The sequence below is a fragment of the Pimephales promelas genome, chromosome 23 (assembly GCF_988280905.1).
Source record: "Pimephales promelas chromosome 23, fPimPro1.hap1.1, whole genome shotgun sequence".
NCBI classification, from domain to species: domain Eukaryota; kingdom Metazoa; phylum Chordata; class Actinopteri; order Cypriniformes; family Leuciscidae; genus Pimephales; species Pimephales promelas.
In genome coordinates this window covers 23784838-23806897 of record NC_142791.1, presented here as the reverse complement: position 1 = coordinate 23806897, position 22060 = coordinate 23784838, and the positions used below count along the sequence as shown (strand labels likewise).

Sequence of the window (22060 nt, the reverse complement as noted above, 5' to 3'; positions counted from 1 at the left end):
AGTGTATTTTTTTATTTTAATTGTTTGTCAGCTTGCACAACTGTCTGTCACCATGCCTTGTCTTGATGAGTATTGATAATTAATGTTATTATAATACTCCCAATCAACTACTGCGGAGGGTAAAGGTACTGCTATTTCACCCTTTTGAATTTCGTTGAGGTTGTGTTCCCACATCGTTAGCTAGACTGTCAACCGTTGAATGAACGAGTGTCAAGCATGTCAAATCGCGCTTTGTTTACTTCCAACCGGAAGTCGCGCCCACTTTTGACGCAAGGCCTCATGGGGCGTAGGAAACTTGTGGATAACAACCGCCTCGCTATATATTATCCTGCTTATTAGCCTACATATAAATCAACCAAATAATAAATAATTTGACACAAAATATTGACTTAAAAACGAGTTTATTGATTTAAAAACGAGTATTGCTTCTGCTAAAGAAAATATCTGTTGCGTCTCTGAACTGCGTCCATGGCAACGGTGTGTTATACTAGCAGCGCCGCAGTCTGTTAACTAGAAATAACAGACCACATTCTACATTACAATTCAACCAAGCCACGTAAAAACAAGCAAAACTAACCTAAGAAAACAGCGACGCTATAAACATTGCTATGATGATGCTGATGCACGTATGCCCGACGACAGCGGAGATGACTGTGGTTTGGGAATGACAGCGCTCCATCAGTTCTGGGAGATCGTGGTTCACGGAAACCCTTTGGTTGAAGCATCTTTTTGCTTTGTCCACTTACATCTGTCTTTGTTGACATCCGCCATGTGTGCGCAAACAGACTGGCCGGAAATGAACTCGTCTTCTGACGTGTTGCAACCATGAAAGGGCATAAAACTTAATCGCAATTCATTATTTATTCGGCAAATAACGTTTCCATCAGCTTTTATCGCATTAGCCGTGTATCGATCAAGACAAAATCCGATGAGACCGAACGTATTTCATTTGAGTCGATTTTCATGAAATTTCATCGAATTTTACTATTTCCATAAGGCATTTTTCATTCGATATCGCTTAATTCGGATAAAAACGTGTCGATGGAAACATGGCTATTGACTTCCATAGTAGGAAAAAAATATACTATGGCAGTCAATGAGACCAGAAACTGTCTGGTTACTGATATTCCTCTAAATATCAGAACATCGGCTGAATGGATTCGAAAACGGTAAAACCCAACTGTTTAACTCTGGTGGAGTTGTAAAATGAGCCTAATTCCAAAAAAAGTGGAGTATCCCTTTAAACATTTGCTCCAGTATGAGAGTACAACCGCCTGTAGAAGAAGACCTGCTAACGATGCCTGCTATATGGCGCTTTTCCACTGCATGGTACGGTACGGCACGGTTTGGTACGACTTACTTTTGCCGCTTTTCCACTATATGATGCGGTACAGCACGGTTCGGTATGGCTCACTTGTGGCGATTTTCCACTGCATGGTGCGGTGCGGTACGGCTCGCTTTAAATGGTACCACCTCTGTCGAGTTTCCAAGCGTACCGTACCGATACTAAAATGTGATGTGAACACACTGCAGATCACTGATTGGTCAGACAGAATCGTCACTACCAGCATCATTGTTTTTGCGAGACAACAAACCCGCTAGATTTAAATAGCCAGTAACAGCCACCGCTGTAGCACCAGTTTTAAAACTACTTGCTTGAAGAAAAAAGAAAGAAAGATAACTTCCAAAAAAGAAATGGCTGAATCGTGGTCAGTGGACGAAGTGCAGACGTTCCAAACTATAACGGTCAGTCTATAATCCCACCCATTATGAAGCGGTACTAACTGCAGTGAAAAAGCAAACTGGGCTAAAGCGAACCGAGCCGTGCACATTCGAGTTGTACCACCCAGCCGAACCGCGCCGAACCGTACTGAGCCTTACCAGCAGTGGAAAAGCACCAATAGTGTCCCTTGTGGCAACACTGAGAATGCAACACAACATTTATAAAAATGCAAGACATCTAGCTATAGAAGCATTTGCATTCTTGTATTTGTACAGAGCATGTTTTGGGCCATGTGGGCTGTGTTTGCGAAAAAGCATGAGGTAACGTACGCATAGGCCTCAAAGTCCCCATTATTGATGGCTTCTATCAGCTGCTCCGTGATCTTGATGATTTCCTGCTTGCGTGCTGTAAGAGAAAACAGACACAATCAAGCTCATTTTTTAGCTTATCAATAGAATTGTTTTACTCTTTACATTAAAAGACATATGTAAATTGTAAATTAGTCTATGTCTATTAGCTTTGAGATCTATATTTTAATGTACCCCTGATTAAATATACTTTAAACAGAAATATGCTTAAAACTGAGTAGCTCTTTCTGGAAAATATAATAGTCTTTATTAATCTTGGTTTTGGAGTCAGTAGGTTTTTTAAAGAAGTCTCTTATGCTCACCAAGGCTGCATTAATATGATCAAGCATATAGTAAGAACAGTCAAAATACATTTTAATGTGTAATTTATTCCTATAATGGCCAAGTTACATTTTCAACATCATTACTTCAGTCTTCAGTGTCCAATGATCCTTCGGAAATCATTCTAATATGCTGATTTGCAGCTCAAGAAACATTTCTGATTATTATCAATGTTAAAAACATATGTGCTGCTTAATTTTTTGGTGGAAACCATGATACTATTTAAAATGGATATCTTTTGTAACATTACAAACACTGTCACTTTTGATAAATTTCATGTGTCCATGTCAAGTTCAAATATGAATTTCTTACTGACCCCAAACTTTTGAACGGCCCTGCCCAACTTCCTGTTTCAATGGGAAATACCTTTAGGAATTTTTTAGGCACAGGAAAAAAAAAGTGCATTCATGGATTCTTTTAAACTATAGACTAACAGAGCCAAAGCTAACTGTTCCTATTTGTTGTACATGACATGAAACAGAGAAATGTCACGCTTTAGCAAGAGTGAGCGCTCTAAAACACACTCACACACACACAGGTCAGATCCTTCTGAGAAGATGAGAAAGGTTTAGTACTCCAGCTCTGCAGTGGACTTACCCAGTTTCTCAGTCATGGTCTTCAGTCTAGACCTTCATCCATTCTTCCTCAATTCTATGACTAAAATCTTCCTTCTGATAGAGTTTGTATCGTAACTTGACCACTGACACTTCATCTAATTTATCGGCATGGAGTTAGTTGAGCTATTTCTGGACCCTTAGATAAGGCTTACTCCATGTTTCCTCTCCCTCCCTTCAGGGAGCTTAGTGGCCTCGACACGTCCTTCAGTTTCTCCTTGTCAATCTGACACTGCAGGCCTGATCTAAAGTCTCTGACTGGGGTTTCAGCTTTGATAAAAGTCCCACTTCCTTAAAGAGAAAACTGTATATATGGAAGTACATCAGAGCTGAAGCAGTTCTGTCACACGTTCACAAACTAGACTCAGGAAAATGTTTAAATCCTGCTCTTTTATCAGGGAAAACTGCCTCCAGCTCCGCTACTTCCGAATGTCATATGTTGGTCACGGGGTTGATGGGAATTCTGACTCATAAAATTCTAGTTACATAAAAAGAAGTTTGCAATACCGTGCTTTGTCCCTTCCTCTCAATATCAAAATGAGAACACAACAAAGGTGACAGCAATGAGAAAAGCACAGTTAAGAAAGCATCTGATCATCGCAAACGTGGGTATTTTTGCACCAGCACTACAATTCATAGTTTTCAGTCTGTGATGTTGTGATATACGGCGCAGGACGTTCAAAAACGACTAACGTGTGCCTTAATTTACTAAAACAGTGATATTAAAAGAGCAAATTCAGTATACACCTTACTGATGCATTCTATATACAGGTGATCAGATGAGACCAGAATATGAACACCGCTAAGTGGTTAAAGGGATAGTTCACTTTGAAATGAATTTTTGGTGTGTTTTAGCTTACCTCAAGGGCATCCAAGATGTAGGCGTCTTTGTTTCCGCAGTAGTTTCAATTTTGATATTTTTAGGTCAAACCGTTCTTGTCTGTCAGTCATATAATGCAGGTCTATGGTCACCACCGATATAACGATATAAATACTGTTCGTTTTCCTCATACAAACTGCTCGTTTCGTGTCTTAGGCCATCAATGTGTACTTACATTTATGAGTCATTAAATCATGTTTAATTTGGACCTCTCTGTGCATGCTCTTAGAGGTGGTGACCATAGACCTCCATTATATAACTGACAGACAAGAACGGTTTGACCTAAAAATATCAAAATTGAAACTACTGCGGAAACAAAGACACCTAAATCAAGTGAACTACCCCTTTAAGCTTTTTCTTCATAATAGGTTTCTATGGAAAAACACGTAATGCTTAATTGCACGTAGAGTTTATATTCAGGGTTCATCGGCTTGCCTGTACATCCAATGCATCATCAATAAGGTGTATACTGAATTTGGTCTTTTTAATATCACGGTCTTACTACATTAGTACATGGTACAAACTTGGTAAAAAGGACAGGCGGGTAGTGGAGGAAAGTCTTGTTTTGCCCTCCACATGAACGTTTTAAAGGTGTGATGACGCATGAAAACTACAAATTTAACACTCAGGTCAAGTCGTGCCACATTGATGTATATAGCATGCACTTTATATGATATAATGCTTAAAGTCAGCATGAAATATAAGTTGCGATCGTCTTTTCTTCCGTATTTTGGCATATATACAATTTTTTTTTCTTTCTATGATCTCATGTGAGTGACAGGTTGTCCCGCCCTCATGCCAAAAAACACATCATCTGAGAAGAGAAGTCATTGCAAGTGGGACGGGAAGTTATTTTGATTAAAGATAATAAAAAAACAAAACAAAAAAAACATGGATAAATCATTTGTAACACTGCAATATTCCATACATTTTTATAAATGGTGACTTCACAGTATTAAACATGAAAAAAACATTACTTTCTCTTTCAATTAGAATTACAGCTTCAATTTCTACTATTAAGCGTCTCTCCGATGAGTTCATGTTTTAAATCACATTAGGCCTCGACGAACTGAACAGAAGAAATGAACCAGAGGAGACAGCAAAGAAGGCAGAGCCCTATGATGTAATCACCACAGGCCAATGGTAGTTCAAAGGTGTTCATCAGCCGCTGCCAACTTTCCCATGAAGTTGGTTTTGGCAAAGCTCCTGAAACAAACTTTGTTTTGGCCTGAAATTTAGCTTTGAAATGACATCACACCAGTTTGTACTTCGATTTCACTTCAAGTATATCAAGCGCCATGTGGACTAGACTTTATGCTAAAAACACACTCACTCCACTATATACTCACTGTAGACAGACACAGAGGGGGGCGGGGTCGGGGGGGTGTTGGGCTGGGGAGGGGGGGCAGAGGTTTGGGAGGAGGTCGACTCGGCCTGAGCTTGCGGGACAGGTGCGCGGCCCACACTGCTCACCAGATCTGTGAACCGGGCTGAGTGGGTCGGGAAAGGGAAGAAAGCATTACCGTGAAAGACAGAGAGATGGAGAACATGTCAAAAGATGAAAAGGAAATGAATGACAGCGGCATCAGACAAATAACAAGGTGCATGGGGCAGTTACGTCTGACTGAAGGGGGTATGCGTCAATAACAAGGGTAAGCGGTCAACGCTTGGGCTGAATGACAGCATGAACAGGGTCCAACATTAAAAGTTCACATTTTTCTTGTTAATTACCTAAGGGAATAAATTAAACATCATGCACATTCACATTAAAACACGTTAGCCTAGAAAAAGCTTTAATAGGCATGGAGCAGGTCGGCTCACGGGGCCTGACATATTAAGAACATGCAGTATGAATATCTGAATACTACTCACTTTATCCTACAACTCCGCTGTTACTAGAAACTCAAAAGCTATAAAGCATAAAACACTGTCCAAATCGCATAATAAGAACCATAGCGGACAGCTAAAAAAATCTCTTTATTATTAAATTAAATTAAATTATGAAAAATTAAATACATCATAGATTATCAAAATTATTATTAAATAATTCATTTGAAAAATTCATTATTACAAAATAAAAAACACTTTTAACACATTATTAAATGATTAATAAATTAAGCTTTTAATTTAATGCTTTAATTAAAACCATTTTCGATTTAGTTAGTTTATTCAATATTTTAATATTAAAATGAAAATGATTATTATATAAAAGCAGATCAACATTTATATTAATTTAAAATTATTAAAACAAACAATTATTAAAAACAAATTACTTTAAAAAGCGAATTGACAAATTACTAATTTAAAATACTTTAATTCTTAAATGTGCATTCATCATTATTGTTATTAAAATGAATCATGTTAATATTGATTATTAAAATATAATAATAAAATAATAAAATATAATTCAACTAAATAATGCAACAGCCAAAAAGTTGCTTGTGGACCCTGTGCATGAGCATGACAGCTGGGGTCTGCAGGGGGCGCTGTACTCACTCTGCAGGACGGGGGTCTGTGGAGGGGACTGGGTGGAGAGAGCAGCTGCCTCAGTATCAGGCCCGGTCGAGGGTCCTGAGCCCCTGCGGGCGCAGCCCAGGATGTCGGTCAGCTTGGTGGCTGTTCACACACCGGTGGGGTGATAATGATGACCGATGGCAGGTGGGAACAAGATGATACTAATGATACAGATTCATCCAAACTCATGCATCTTAAAGGCACAATATGTAAGATTTTAGGATTCAAATATCCCAAAACCACAAGAATATATTTTGACTTATGTACTTTACAGTATCCCAACCTTTTTCAACAATGTTTAACCAGTGTAATGGCTCGTGTCATTGCGTCGCTTGTTCATGATATCATATCCGCGTTACCGGTTTTACCTCCGTGAAATACAGTACGTGGAAACACCACAGACGCTTTTATATATTAGTGTACGTGTTTTATTAGACATGTTTGGATGCCTTTATTGATAGAAAACGAATCATTGTTATATAGCTCAACACGTTTAACCCAAATATAAACACTATTTTGTCAAGTGGCTGACATAGCAAAATCAATATTTTATTATTTACATTTTTACTTCAGAAATGCGCAACAAAACATTAACAGATTTCCAGATGAGTTTTAACTAAAATAATATGATACGGCATTTTAAAAAGAAACTTGTTTCTTTTATTGTCACAACAGAACAGACTGATGATAGTGGCATTAGCTAGCTTTATGGTTAGCTAGTCTATGATGAACCATAATTTAGCAATGGATTATGTCATACTGCAAATTGTAAAACATACATTTTCAATATAACAGGCCAAGGAGAGATGATACGTCTCATTGCTATAACTGTCTCGCGCTATTAAAGAAGTACTTCAGTCACATTGTCAAAAGTTAAAAGGACAGTATGTAACTAGCTAATTCCGCTTCACTCTCGGCTTATTTAACAGCGGCAAAACTGGACATGATAGTCGCAAATTTTGTCATGTTTATTTGAGTTAAGAGAACTGATGGGGATGTTACATATGTCTCGTCGTGACCAACTCAACGAGTGTTGCCAACAGGGACGGTGTAGAGTGCCCTCTGGTGGACAAACTATACAACTCCAACACTCATGACACGGTTCAAGCGTGTTTCGTCCATTTTTATTTTATTTTTGAAATATTCATTTATCCGTCATTATAACTGCCGATACCGATAGTTTGGAAAATGCCTAATATCGGCCTGCCGATATATCGGTCTGGCTCTAGCACAGAGTAATGCTATAACATAAACACAATTTCAAAACACAATTTTTTTTAATATGATTGTTTTGACCAAGTAAACAGTTCTGCTGTACCCCACAATTTTAATTCGTCAGATAAAGTGACCTGTAAATCATAACTTGTGGCTGTTTCAGCAGAATAAAATAAAATAATGTCAATTTAGTGATCAAACGTAACTGTAACAAAGCTTAAGTTCAGGGAAGGATGAGGCGAACGTCAAACGCAACTTTGACTGCGGCATATAAGCAAGATAAAAACAGCCAGGTAAGATGTCCCGGGCTCTTGGCACGCCCTGCTTCACACACCGTAACGTTAATAAAACTTTGATACACGAAGTCCCGTCGGACTTTCCATCGGCTGTGGAGGTAAGGACGACACCTCCCATGATTCCACACTTGTGAAACTTACGTACTGTGCCTTTAAGGGGTGTGTGTACAGGTAAACTGGATGAGTGCATGTCATTACATTTGCTGGGGGCAGCGGACGGGAAACAGATCAGCAAGAGATAGGTCCTGTCCCAAATGGCACAATTTATACGCATTTTTGGTCTTGTGGGACCGATAAGTCCATGAGATCGTAGGGTGTCACATTTGTCATTTTAGGTTTCTGAAGGATGCTTTGCGGGCAATATGCACCCTCAATGCGCCTTATAGGAAGGCCGTGAGTGTTTATGGTGGCATTTGGGACAGGGCCAAAGTGGGTTGCTTTCATTAAAGGGATTTATTTGCATATTTAACAGTCTTTGCTATTTGGATTCCCCGGTGATCAAACCCCTTCCTGTAGGGCTTCATGAACGAGAAGTTCAAAGGCTTTTATGTACACTTATTAGGGGTTAAAGCTATAGTTCACCCAAAAATTGAAATCCTTTTATCTTTACTCCAATTCATGTCATTCCTAAATCATAAAAACATCAGTTAATCTTCGAAACACAAACTTTTAATGAAACCTGAGAGATTTAAGTCCAGGTAACTAAAAATTAAAAGATCAAGTATGTCATAAAGGCATGTAAAATGAATCCATATGAATCGACTGGTTTAATCCATTTCTTTTGAAGCGATACGAACGCTTTATACGATGAACAGATTTAATTAGGCTTTTTTTGGACAAATATACAATGATCGGCATGATTGAGCAAAGGGGTTTTTCTAAGCTTCAGTGTTTATCAAATGTATGTGTTTATATGTAAATTAAAGCCTTAGATAATCTGTTCCTCATATAAAGTGAGTGTATCTCTTCACAGAATTTGGATTAAAGGGATAGCTCACTTTGAAATTAATTTTTGCTATGTTTTATCGTGTCTTTGTTTCTTCAGTAGTTTCAATTTTGATATTTTTAGGTCAAACCGTTCTCGTCTGTCAGTCATATAATGGAGGTCTATGGTCACCACCTCAAAGAGCATGCACAGAGAAGTCCAAATTAAACATGATTTAATGACTCGTAAATGTAAGTACACATTGATGGCCTAAGACACGAAACGAGCGGTTTGTGTGAGAAAACGAACAGTATTTATATTGTTTTTACCTCTTGTAACCACAGCCACGTCCAAGTGATCTGAGGGCGCTGGGGCGCATTGTGGCTGTGGTTACAAGAGGTAAAAACTATATAAATACTGTTCGATACAAACTGCTCGTTTCGTGTCTTAGGCAATCAATGTGTACTTACATTTACGATTCATTAAATCATGTTTAATTTGGACTTCTCTGTGCATCCTCTTTGAGGTGGTGACCATAGACCTCCATTATATGACTGACAGACAAGAACGGTTTGACCTAAAAATATCAAAATTGAAACTACTGCCGAAACAAATACACCTACATCTTGGTTGCCTTTGAGGATAAGCTTAAACCTATCAAAAATGTATTTCAAAGTGAACTATCCCTTTAAACCGCTTGATAATGACGCCTTCATGACCATTTTAGATGTTTTAAATTTGGTTACCTGGACTTTCAATAGAGGGACAGAAAGCTCTCAGGTTTCATTAAAAATATCTTCATTTGTTTTATAAAGATGAATTAAATTTTTATGGGTTTGAAATGACATGAGAGTGCGTAAACGATGACAGAACTTTCATTTTTGGATGAACTATACTGCAGCAACTCTTGAACAGTCTTCTACGCCACACATCCCTATTAATTTATAAAGTAGAAAGACCACAGACAGCATTGTGCAAATTACACAAGACCTTAAACTGCCTGTTATTATCCAAATGGATCATCAACCCATACTTTCACATTTATAAATCACCTCAAGAGGAGCAAAACTCAACTGGAAGTGGTTTATTTTTCAGGGATTTGCTGAAGTTAGTGAGCAGAGCGCTGATTGATGCAGTGCAAACCAGCCAGGCCAAACCAAACGAGTGCAGACCAGTCATTCTGAGACTTACAGAAGATTGCGGGGGCGGAGCCTGGAGGTGATTGGCTGACTTCAGAGGGGGCTTTAATTGAACCGCTATCTATGCTTTTCCCTATTGAGCGGGAAGGAAGAGGTGGGAAGAGGTTGGATAGATCCGACTGAGAAAGGAGGGCATGCAAAGACGGAGCATAATTTAACAACATGACTGCAACCTATTTTTGAGGCTGAGACTTTTACAGTAAAGGATGACAAATAGACCCGCTCACTTCTGCCACTTTTGAACATGACATTTCCACAATTTCCACACAAAAGTGTGCAAGGTGTGAAAAAAACACACACACCTTAAGCCCACATCTCTCACATTTCTAGTGTTCCTTGAGATAAAAATACCTTCAAGGTGCCCTGGAACGTGTCGCCCAGAAGAGCAGGATGGCAGAGAGCAGTATTACGCCAGCACTTCTTATGTAATTTACAAAGTCAGAAGAAGCCATAAGGCCTGTCAGCTGAACCTCAGGGTTATTACAACAATAGAAGACACGAATTACATTTCGGTATAAATAAATGCTTTGGATTTTTTTTTTGTATATGGACTGTTCAGGCTTGACCTGATAGGAAACCAGATGGATCAAAGTTCAAAGATGAGGCATACCTGTGACTGCAGCAAACACACTATAGCCTACTTTAAAAAAAGTATATATATATATATATATATATATATATATATATATATATTGCCCTACAAAGCAAAAAGGCAGTAACTATGCAGAGTGCAGAACTGAGAAAAATGTCTTTAACTAGGGCTTTTTGCAGTTACCGTACAAACGACTACCATTTTTCTCTGATGTTTTGTCGCATAACAATAAAAGGATGCCTTAAATGTCAATAATAACTAATGTGTGACCAAAAACGCAGTTAGTGCCTTTTTGCTTTGCAGGGCAGTATATATATATATATATATATATATATATATATATATATATATAATATCCTATTTTAAATATATAATTTAGCCTATTTAATTAAAAATAATTAAAATATTTTTTTTTATATTACGTTTATAGTAGGGCTGTCAAATAATTAATCATGATTAATCGCATCCAAAATAAAAGTTTGTGTTTACATAATATATGTGGGTGCACTGTGTATAATTATTTTATATGTATATATATATATATATACATATATATATATAAATACACACACATGCTTGTGTATATTTAAGAAATATTTTCATGTACTGTATATAGATTTATATATAATTTATATTATATATAAATATTTTATCTATAAATAATTTTTTTTCTTAAATATACATGTGTGTGTATTTATATATACAAAATAATTATACACAGTACACCCACATATATTATGTAAACACAAACTTTTATTTTGGATGCGATTAATCGCGATTAATCGTTTGACAGCCCTAGTTTATAGTCATGAAGAAGTGTTCACAACTCATTATACTTTCATAACATGATAATGTGTAACATACACTAATGGTTGGGAAGATTTTTTTTATGTTTTTGAACAAAGTCTCTTCTGCTCAAAGAGGCTACATTTATTTTATCAAAAATACAGTTATATTGTGAAATATTATTAGAATTTAAAATGGCTGGTTTCTATTATAATATGTTTCAAAATGTAATTTATTCCTGTGATCAAAACTGAATTTTCAGCAACATTACTCCAGTCTTCAGTGTCACATGATCCTTCAGAAATCAGAAAATTATGATTGTTATCAATTTTGAAAACAGTTTTTGTGGAATCAGTGATACATTTTTTTTTAGCATTCTTTGAAAAATCTAGTTAAAAATAAAAACACCTTTTTACTTTTTATGTAAACTTTAGATCAGTTAATGCATCCTAGCTGTATTTGAAAAAAAAAATGCACGTGGCTTGTTTTTCTCCATCAGGAATTTACTAGATTATGAAAGGGGCTAGATGTCGTCATCAGAAAGAAAGTAAAATCACTGTGAATGCATGGACTCTTACGACGTATTGCTTTAAGAAAATGCAACAGAAACAAACAGCGCTCACCTTTGACGTCTTCATCCTCAATGGTGGTGTTGCTGCTGTCTGAAGATTCCTGTACGACAGACAAAAGCAAATCAGTGTCTGACCTCACACCTTCATTTACACACATATACCAACAACGAAATATTCACTCAACAAACAGCAACTAACTCCAATAAAGCACGACCAATACTAGCACTGAGACAAATGCATCATCACCACAAATGAAGTTGCACATATTCCACTTCAGATGAATGACATTGGCAGCCGCAGACTGATCTGAGCTCTATATCTGAAGTGGGTTTAATCTCAGGCTCAGCCACCTGGTGAAGCTGTAACACAGCCATTCAATGAAACTCATATGTGCATCTCCACATCTCATTCCCAGATGGCAGCATTGAGACCGCAGCTGCACCCTCCTCCCCTTTGCATATGCATGTCACCACCCACACAAACATTTAATAGCTTGCATTTAGCATCTGATGTATAACAAATGCAAATGATTGAGCCCCTGTCTGCTCCTATTTCTCTCTACGGGTTCCTGTGTGTGTGTGTTAGCCCACCGCAGGCACCGTGAGGGTTTGAGACGCACACAAACGGACGGTCACACTTCACCCAGCACTGGCCATGCATATGAGGACGGGCGTCCGTCATTATGGGGGCAACATAGGAAACTTTTTTGGCAAGAATCGGAAAGAAACTGATAACAGTATACAATATTTGTTAAAAACTAAGACTGTCAAGCGATTAATCGCATCCAAAATAAAAGTTTGTGTTTACATAATATATGTGGGTGCACTGTGTATAATTATTTTGTATATATAAATATACACACATACATGTATATTTAAGAAAAAAATATTATTTATACATAAAATATTTATATTTATATATAATTAGGGCTGTGCAAAGATTAATTGTGATTAATCGCATCCAAAATAAAAGTTTGTGTTTACATAATATATTTATGTGTGCTGTGTATAATTATTTTGTATATATAAATACATATGCATGCATGTATATATTTAAGAATTATTTGCGCTTAAATTCTGTATATATATATATATATAAATACATAATCTATATTATATAAATATAAATATTTTATATATGAATAACACATTTTCTTAAATATATACATGCATGTGTGTGTATTTATATGTACAAAATAATTATATACAGCACACACAAATATATTATGTAAACACAGACTTTTATTTTGGATGCGATTAATTGCAATTAACCTTTGCACAGCCCTAATTATATATAAATATAAATATTTTATATATAATATTTTTTTCTTAAATATACATGCATGTGTGTGTATTTATATATATAAAATAATTATACGCAGAGCACCCACATATATTATGTAAACAAACTTTTATTTTGGATGCGATTAATCGCGATTAATCGTTTGACAGCACAATTAAAAACACATTTAGCTGTGGTTCTCATATGGGAGATTCAGGTTCAGATCTGGCTTGCATCATGCCCTGATTCTATTCTACATATAAAATAACTTATAAGCATAAAAAATAGCTTATTAATTATTGTGAATAAACAATAAATCACACCCTTAAAGTCAACATGAAATTCAATTCAACCTTTTAAAGGAAATTAAATAGAAAAGAAATGCTTTATAGTACATAAAAATATTATATTTGCTAACAATATGAGTTGGAAACAGTAATCAAGGGGGTGGACACTATCATTCAAAAGTTTGGGAACACTAAGATTTTGTTTTTGAAAGAAAATAATACTTTTATTCAGCAAGGACGCATTAACTTAATCAAAATGGACAGACTCTTATAATGTGACAAAATATTTCAATTTCAAATAATGCTAACTATTCCACTTTCTATTCATCAAAGTATCCTGAGTTTTTTATCATGGTTTCCACAAAAATAGAAAATACGTTTTAAACATTGATAATAATCAAATCAAATCATCATATTAGAATGATTTCTGAAGGATCATGTGACACTGAAGACTGAAGTAATGATGCTGAAAATCCAGCTTTGATCACAGGAATAAATTACATTTTATACCGATTTATCGGCAGGCATTTTTCCAAACTATCGGTATTGGCAGTTATAATCGGCAGTCTGTTCTGTTGTGACAATAATAAAAACAAGTTTCTTTTTAAAATGCGTTATCATATTATTTTAGTTAAAACTCATAAATAACTACAAATAACTAATGTTAGGAAAATCTGTTCATGTTTTGTTGCGCGTTTCTGAAAAAAAAAAAAAAAAAAAAAAAAACGCCAATATATCAGAACATCGGATTTTAAAACCAACAAATATTTGTATCGGTATCGGCCTTCAAAATCCTTTATCGGTCGGGCTCTACATGACACCTTCATAACCATGACATGACATGTCTTGAATATGAAGTAGGGTGTTTATGACAACTGTCATTAAGTGTCTTTCGCTCAATAATTACATTTTGAATGCAAATATGACATTGTTTAAGACGTCTTGATATGATATCTTGACATAAACCAATACATCATAACCTGTCAGTGTCTTTGTCATGACAACTTGACATTAAAGTCAAGTTAAACTGTCAATTGGTTGGCTTTGACATTGGCTGTCATGAGGCCATTATAACTGTGTCATGAACTACAGTGGTACTAATCGAATTTGTCATTAAAAAGTTATAATGGCTTCATGACAGCCAATGTCAAAAACCACCACCTGACAGTTTAACGTAATGTTAACCAATAAAGCTAAGTGGTTTCTTAAGTTTGATCATTAATGTCATGTTTATGACAGGTTGTGTTGTCTTAATAATCTTAATAAAGTTGTCATGACAGACACTGACAGGTTATGAAGTATTGGTTTATGTCAAGGTGTCATAACAAAGACATCTCAAACAATGTCATATTTCGCTTGACAAGACCCGTACTCATCGTCTGAAATCATATAAAGCCCTTTGAAGCTGCACTGAAACTGTCATTTGGACCTTGAACCGTTTGGTTCCCATTGAAGTCCATTATATGGAGAAAAATCCTGGAATGTTTTCATCAAAAACCTTAATTTCTTTTCAACTGAAGAAAGAAAGACATGGACATCTTGGAAGACATGCATGGGGGTGAGTAAATTAGCAGCAAAAGTTATTTTTAAAAGTGAACTACTCCTTTAATGCAATGTTGAAAACCACCTGCAACTTAAGTAATCTAAAGTGGTCTATAATTGCAACCGAATACTTGAATATTATTGCATTACATCAGGGTAACCCAATCTAGGGTTTGTGACAAATCATAAAAATGGCATATTTAAATAAATATGTCAAGGTGTCATTACAAAGACATCTCAAACAATGTCATATTTGCATTCAAAATGTCATAACTGAGCGAAAGACACTTAATGACATTTGTCATTCATATCATGTCATCTCATGATTATGAAGGTGTCATGTTAGTCTTATGCACACCCCTTCAGGTGCTTTTACTTTATTTTTGATACAATAAATACAGCCTTGCTGAGCATAAGATTCTTCTTTCCTAAATTTTCAGCAGTGGTGTAATTTTTCTCTTGCGGAGGAAAAATGCATTCTGAATGCAGTTTTTGATTAATTTCTGCTTAAAACCATGTGCATATTGACTGGGATGGGTCAAGACTGAACCATTGGTTTCACTGTTTTAACTGACACAATTAACATTGAACACTGTACCAAACACCACACTCTTTCTCAAACACCTTCCCAACTTGATGCGAGTACATGCTCACTCACAAACCCAAAACAACAACCTTGCTCGCACCACAGAATAAAGAGACTGGCGACAGACGACAGAAGCAGAGAGAGGAAGAGAAGAGTGGAGGATGAAAGAGAAGAGGATGGGGAGGGAGCTGAGGAAGCATGTACCTTGATCCCATCCGCTGGGTTATGGATAACAGTGGTCTGAGGCTCCTAAAGAGAGAGAGAGAAGAGGAGGAGGAGACAGCGAGAGAGAGAACGAGAGCGAAAAAGACGAGCAAAATGAGATGGAGGTGAGAGATGGCAAGAATTAACCAAGTGTTAGCAAAAAGAGAGAGAGTCACACGAGAGCAGTCTCAGTTAAAGCGAGAGAGAGGAGGAGGTGGAAGAAGATGATGGAGGTTATTGGTGAAGGTCAAAGCCCAGATGGCGAAGGTCAAAGCCCAACATCTGAAGCCAGTCCACAGATGTGAACGCATTTAATCCCAGAGTTTATGAGGAGCTCAGCAAATCGACAACTTCTTGAACAACATTTTAAAGTGCCCCATTATGCTTTGCAGGACATTACCGGTCATGTAGTGTGTGATGTGTAGCTGTGTGTGAATGTAAGAGGTCTGCATGATGAATGGAGTTATTGGTTTGTGTTGTCGTCATGAAAACCACTTCGGAGGACTCGTGCTGGATTTGATACGGTTACTGTTCGCATAACTGTGTATTAAGTGCAGCTAAAGTTCAAGTTATGCTAATAGGTGTTTTATTTCCTGCAACCGGTTAACCAATCATAATAGACTGGGTTATCTTATCTGACCAATCAGAGCAGAGCAGGCTCTCGGAAAGGAAGGGTTTAGAGAGACTGAATCCTTTATCAAACTGTTTCAGAGACTGAGCTGATGCTAATGTATTTTGAGAAAATTAAGTGTTTTTTGAGCTTGGATGCATGTAAACTTACTGCGGGAGACTCTAAAACCAAATTAGGAACCTTAAATATGGCATAATTAGGGCACTTTCATTTTAAAACCAAATCACAAAGATATAGATTCAGTTAAACAGGCTAGACTAGTGCGCTAACAGCCTTTTAACAGAGTTTTGCTTTTTAAACTTAAAGGAGTAGTTCACTTTTAAAAAAAACTTTTGCTGATAATTTACTCACCCCCATTTCATCCAAGATATCCATGTCTTTCTTTCTTCAGTTGATAAGAAATTAAGGTTTTTGATGAAAACATTTCAGGATTTTTCCCCATATAATGGACTTCAATGGGAACCAAACGGTTCAAGGTCCAAAAGACAGTTTCAGTGCAAACTGCAAACTGTTCACAGGGCTTTAAACGACACCTGACGATGAATAAGGGTCTTATCAAGCAAAACGATTAGTCAAATTTAAAAATAAATACAAAAGTTTAAGTTTTATAACCACAAATGCTCGCCTTACTCTGTTCTGTGATGAGCGTTCGTGACTCTCCAGTTTGAACTCGTTCATCAAAATGAACGAATCTTTTCTGAACCTTTTTTTTTTGAATGAACCAAATGACAAAAAAAGATTCGCTCATTTTGATGAACGAGTTCGAACAGGAGAGTCACGAACGTGCATCACAGAATAGAGCAAGGCGACCATTTGAGCTTATAAAACTTAAACTTTGTTATTTATTTATTAAATTTATCTATTAAATGAGCGATCGTTTCGCTTGACAAGACCCGTATTCATCGTCTGAAATCATTTAAAGCCCTTTGAAGCTGCACTGAAACTGTCATTTGGACCTTGAACCGTTTGGTTCCCATTGAAGTCCATTATATGGAGAAAAATCCTGGAATGTTTTCATCAAAAACCTTAATTTCATTTCGACTGAAGAAAGAATGACATGGATATCTTGGAAGACATGGGGGTGAGTAAATTATCAGCAAAAGTTTTTTTTAAAAAGTGAACTACTCCTTTAATACAATGAAAACCTGCAACTTAAGTAATCTAAAGTGTTCTATAATTTCAACCGAATACTGCAAAAGTCACACTTCAGACAATGTGTGAATATTATTGCATTACATCAGGGTTTCCCAATCTAGGGTTTGTGACAAATTATAAAAATGCCATATTTAAATAAATACATTTATAAAATAAAACACTTAGGAAAAAAAAAAGAGGAAATATTTGATTAGTTTAACTGCATGGACATCAGTCATCAGAGAGCTGTGAACTTCTTTTGTTAAATTATCGAAATATTAACTTTAAATATCAGGGGAACTTCAAGTAAACATCTTAGATCAGCTGAAGATTAATTAAAAAAGTGAAATAATAATAAAAAAAATTGTTTATTAAAAAAGTGAGCACAAGCACACTTTTCAAGCAATGCATTTTACAAAAAAGGATTGTTAGGTATGAAATTATGTTATCATTTTTCAAATGCCATTGCATTTTTATATTTTGTCATCTAATGCAATAACATTTGGATATTTTTGAAATGTGACTCGAGAAGCCACATGTTTGGGGTCACTGCATCTCTCAAATATCAACGCAATTGTGAGGCTCTAAAAAGATATAGTTTTACAAATTTATTAGACAACATTGTACTGGGTTATATCACACTTGATCCAGTACAATAATAGAAATCAGCATTAGTTCACATAAAAAAGAAGCAAAAATTTCACACAAACACTTATAATGAGTGTCAAACACAAAGAGCCAACGTCAAAGTTGATCCAAACACACAAATGTTGTCCAAACAACGTCCATGCACACTAAACACTCATCTTTATAAAAACATGAAGCTAACTGACGCTCTAAGCATCAAAATGCATCAAATTTTAACTATAAAATCGTTGATCATTGTTTCGATGACAAAGATGAAGATGCAGAGACACACACGGCGTCTATGACAGGTGGCCTGAGACGGGCCAGACGCTGACACTGACAGACATGTGCGAGACAGGAGAAGGAAGCCAAAGTGACAGACGAGCCGGAGCGAGAGAGGAATAAGGAGGTAAATACCAGAGCAGGAGAAGGGGCGTTTCCTTTGGGACTGGTGACTATGCTGTTTTTCGCACTGTTTGACTGTGGCTGTGCAGAACACAAAAGAGTGTTAAAGGGCGTCAGTGGGTGTTAAAGGGCGAGATGACAGAAAGAGAGAAATACAGAGAGAGAGAGAGAGAGGAGGGGTGATAATGTGTTCAGTGGTGAGTAGGGTTGGGTATCGAGAATCGAGTATCGATTGGAACCGGGACTAATTTTTCGTTTTTCCCGGAATCGTTCAAAAGTTAAAATTTCGATTCCTAGTTTCAATATTCACAGTCCGCCGAGCGGAAGAAGAAACCGCTGAACAACAACAACGAAGAAGCGTCTACCGGAAGTGTTGGCATAACCACGCGAGTCGAACATGAGTACCTTACGTCGGCGGTCCAAAGTGTAGCTTCACTTTTCTAAAAATAACGAAATCTCAGCAAAATGCAAAATTTGTGACAGAAGGAGTATTTGTGACAGGAGTATTTCCTTCAGAAAGACCGTTGGTTAGCTAAACTTTTTTGACCCTGTCTCTTAAAAAAATCGGAATCGAGAATCGTTAGGAACCGGAATCGAAACAAGGAATCGGAATCGTTCAAATTCAAACGATACCCAACCCTAGTGGTGAGAGAGTAGAGAGTAGTGTGTTTTAAATCATAATTCATAAACTGAGCCGGGTGCCCTTTGTTCATCATTTGTAAATTTAGATGAAACTCATACTTTTCCATTTCCACATCACATTTTACCACAAAATTTAAAAATAATTACAATCGATAACATTGTACTGATGGAAAATCCAGTTAAAACCAGTTTTCAGCTGGTTTTACATAGTTTTCATGTGGTCCAAACTGATCATTTGCTGGTCCAGATGGTTAAGCAACTGGACTACCAACCAGTGAGGATAAAGTAGACCATCTTAAAGGGATATTTCACCATTTTTTTCCATTTTCCCTTATGTCGTCTCAATGAGTGCACTCAATCGCTGTGGACACTTTGATCGCAATTAACTAGCCCAGTTCATTCAATATGGGCCAAGCAGAGAAGCGACACCTCCACGTTTTTCCTATTTAAATACAGTTACATGAGTAGTGTAACTTGACCTAGGACGGTGACACAAAATAAAACGTTGCGCTTTTCTAAGCGAGTAAAGTGGATAACTATATTGTAAGGCGAAATACCACAGCAAGTGCTTGGGAGCACTTCGACTCGGCGCATATTTATCTATGGACTCGGCACAGTAATATCATCACGTGACTCCGGAGAGTGAGAGGGGGAGAGGACTTTTCATGATTGATGATATTACTGCACCGCGTCGAAGTGCTCCCAAGCATTTGCTGTGGTATTCCACCATACAATATAGTTCAGTGTTTCCCCTAGGATTTTTTTTCGGGGAGACTGCTAGTGTTGCAGAGCGGGCGTGTTACGGATGCGTGGTGTAAATTTTTTAATTATCAAAAAGCATGTCTAATTAATTGAAATCATGTATTATAAACTACATTTTTTTATTATAATTTTTTTTTTTAAATTATAAAAAAACTTTTTTGAACAAAACCTATGAAAAAAAATTTCACACTATTTCTGTGTTGTGTTAAGACAAAACACAAATTTTTATCATTTATCATCAATTTTAATCATATAAAATTAAATAAACTTTGTCAAATAAAATACTGCACAATGAGCTTTACTGTTAAAATTAAAACATGGAAGAAAAATGTATTATTCCTTAAAAAAATAAGCATTGTTGATAATTTATTTGGATTAGTGTTATTACATTGGGACAAATCTACATTCTACTGTACAACTGTAATATATTTCTGTCAAGTTAAATCATGATCATAGTTTTTCTCAAATAAAGCGGTTAAATGATCACGAAGTGACTTTCAGAGTGGATCTAGAGCCTGGAGAGGCAGTTCATGCATTTGTGTCTTAATATAGGTAAAAAATAAAAAAAAACAGCGAAAGTGTCACACATGCTTCAGTGTGTGGTAAATTAAACTGCGCGTCGGCTGCACCATCATTCACACAGAACATGCAGGACTCGTATTTAAATAGTCTTTGTGGTTTATTATTCACACTAGTCTACATTGCAATTAGATTTCAAGTGTACTGAACTGCCTTTTATTTATTTCTCAAAAATTTACAAATTCTGTGAAATTCCGCGTTATACAGTTAAGTCCGTTTTTATGACTGGATTTCGTCAGCATTTTAGGGGGGGCGGACCATGGTAGGGGAAACACTGTAGTTATCTATTTTACGCGCTTAGAAAAGCACAACGTTTTATTTTTTTACATATATATTTTTTTTATATATATATTTTTCTATATATATATATTTTTTTTTTTAATTATTAATGCAGTATTTTAGTTTAATATAGAGTCTAGGCCTTCAGAAAAAAAAATAAATTTGAATAAAATTAGCACCATCTGGTTACAGTATAGAGAAAAAGCATAGAATTATGGTGTAACCACTAGATGGCATGTACTGCTCTCTATGGAGAGGCATGTGATTCCCCAGCTGTTTATGAACACATTTTTTGTGGATTTGAAAATATATAGTTGAAACAATCTCAAAAACGATTTCTTGTTAAAAAATAAATAAATAAATAAATAAACAATTGTGAATTTTTGTTAATTTCCCATTCATTTCCCATGGGGGTCATTTTTGACCAAAGACCACTTAGCCTGCTCAGATCATGACCTCAATTTTTTTTGTGTGTTCACATACATAATGCCATAAAAGTCACCAAGTTTCGTAACACTCCGATGAAGCTGTGATTTTTAAAAAATTCAAAACATACTTTTTGTAATCAAAATGTATTGGTGTGTATGTGTATAAAAGTGTGTTTGTATGTGTGTGTGTGTTGGTGGGTGTGTCTGTTTTGCACTCTAGAGTAGTAGAGTGTCACCCCTTTCCTGCGGTGTACTTTTTTTTAGAATTGTGGCTGATTTGTGGATTTTACATACAAAAATTCAGAGATTTTTTTTTGGTCAATTTCCCATTCATTTCCTATGGGTCGGTCATTTTTGACCGAAGACCACGAGTGTGACTATTTTTTTACGACCACTTAGCATGCTCGGATCATGACCTCATTTTTATTTATTTTTTGCCATAAAAGTCACAAGTTTCATAACATTCCAAAAAAGCTTGATTTTTAGAAATTCAAAACAGAAAATTTTCCGGTCATAAATGACCGAAGACCGTCTGAGGGTTAAATAGGGAAAACGTGGAGGTGTTTGGTCGCTTCTCTGCTTGGCCCCTATTGAATGAACTGGGCTAGTTAAGTGCTATCAAAGAGCGATTGATCACGATATGCATCAACTCGTCTTAGTTAAGGGAA

General features: G+C 36.3%; 1 protein-coding gene across 38 annotated transcripts in view; it reads right to left on the bottom strand.

Annotated features, from left to right (window-relative positions):
• Positions 1 to 22060, bottom strand: part of camk2b2 (calcium/calmodulin dependent protein kinase II beta 2) — a 102397-nt gene that overhangs the window by 11137 nt on the left and 69200 nt on the right. For 8 of the 38 annotated variants that reach the window (XM_089126293.1, XM_089126295.1, XM_089126303.1 and 5 more), the window contains 5 exons: positions 18715 to 18783; positions 15906 to 15950; positions 12057 to 12105; positions 6403 to 6522; positions 2053 to 2128 (listed from right to left, as the gene is read on the bottom strand). In XM_089126293.1, coding sequence (XP_088982419.1) covers positions 2053 to 2128; positions 6403 to 6522; positions 12057 to 12105; positions 15906 to 15950; positions 18715 to 18783 — 359 coding nt within the window. The remainder of the gene's footprint in view (positions 1 to 2052; positions 2129 to 6402; positions 6523 to 12056; positions 12106 to 15905; positions 15951 to 18714; positions 18784 to 22060) is intronic. The other 30 variants (XM_089126298.1, XM_089126300.1, XM_089126296.1 and 27 more) reach the window with 5 other exon arrangements.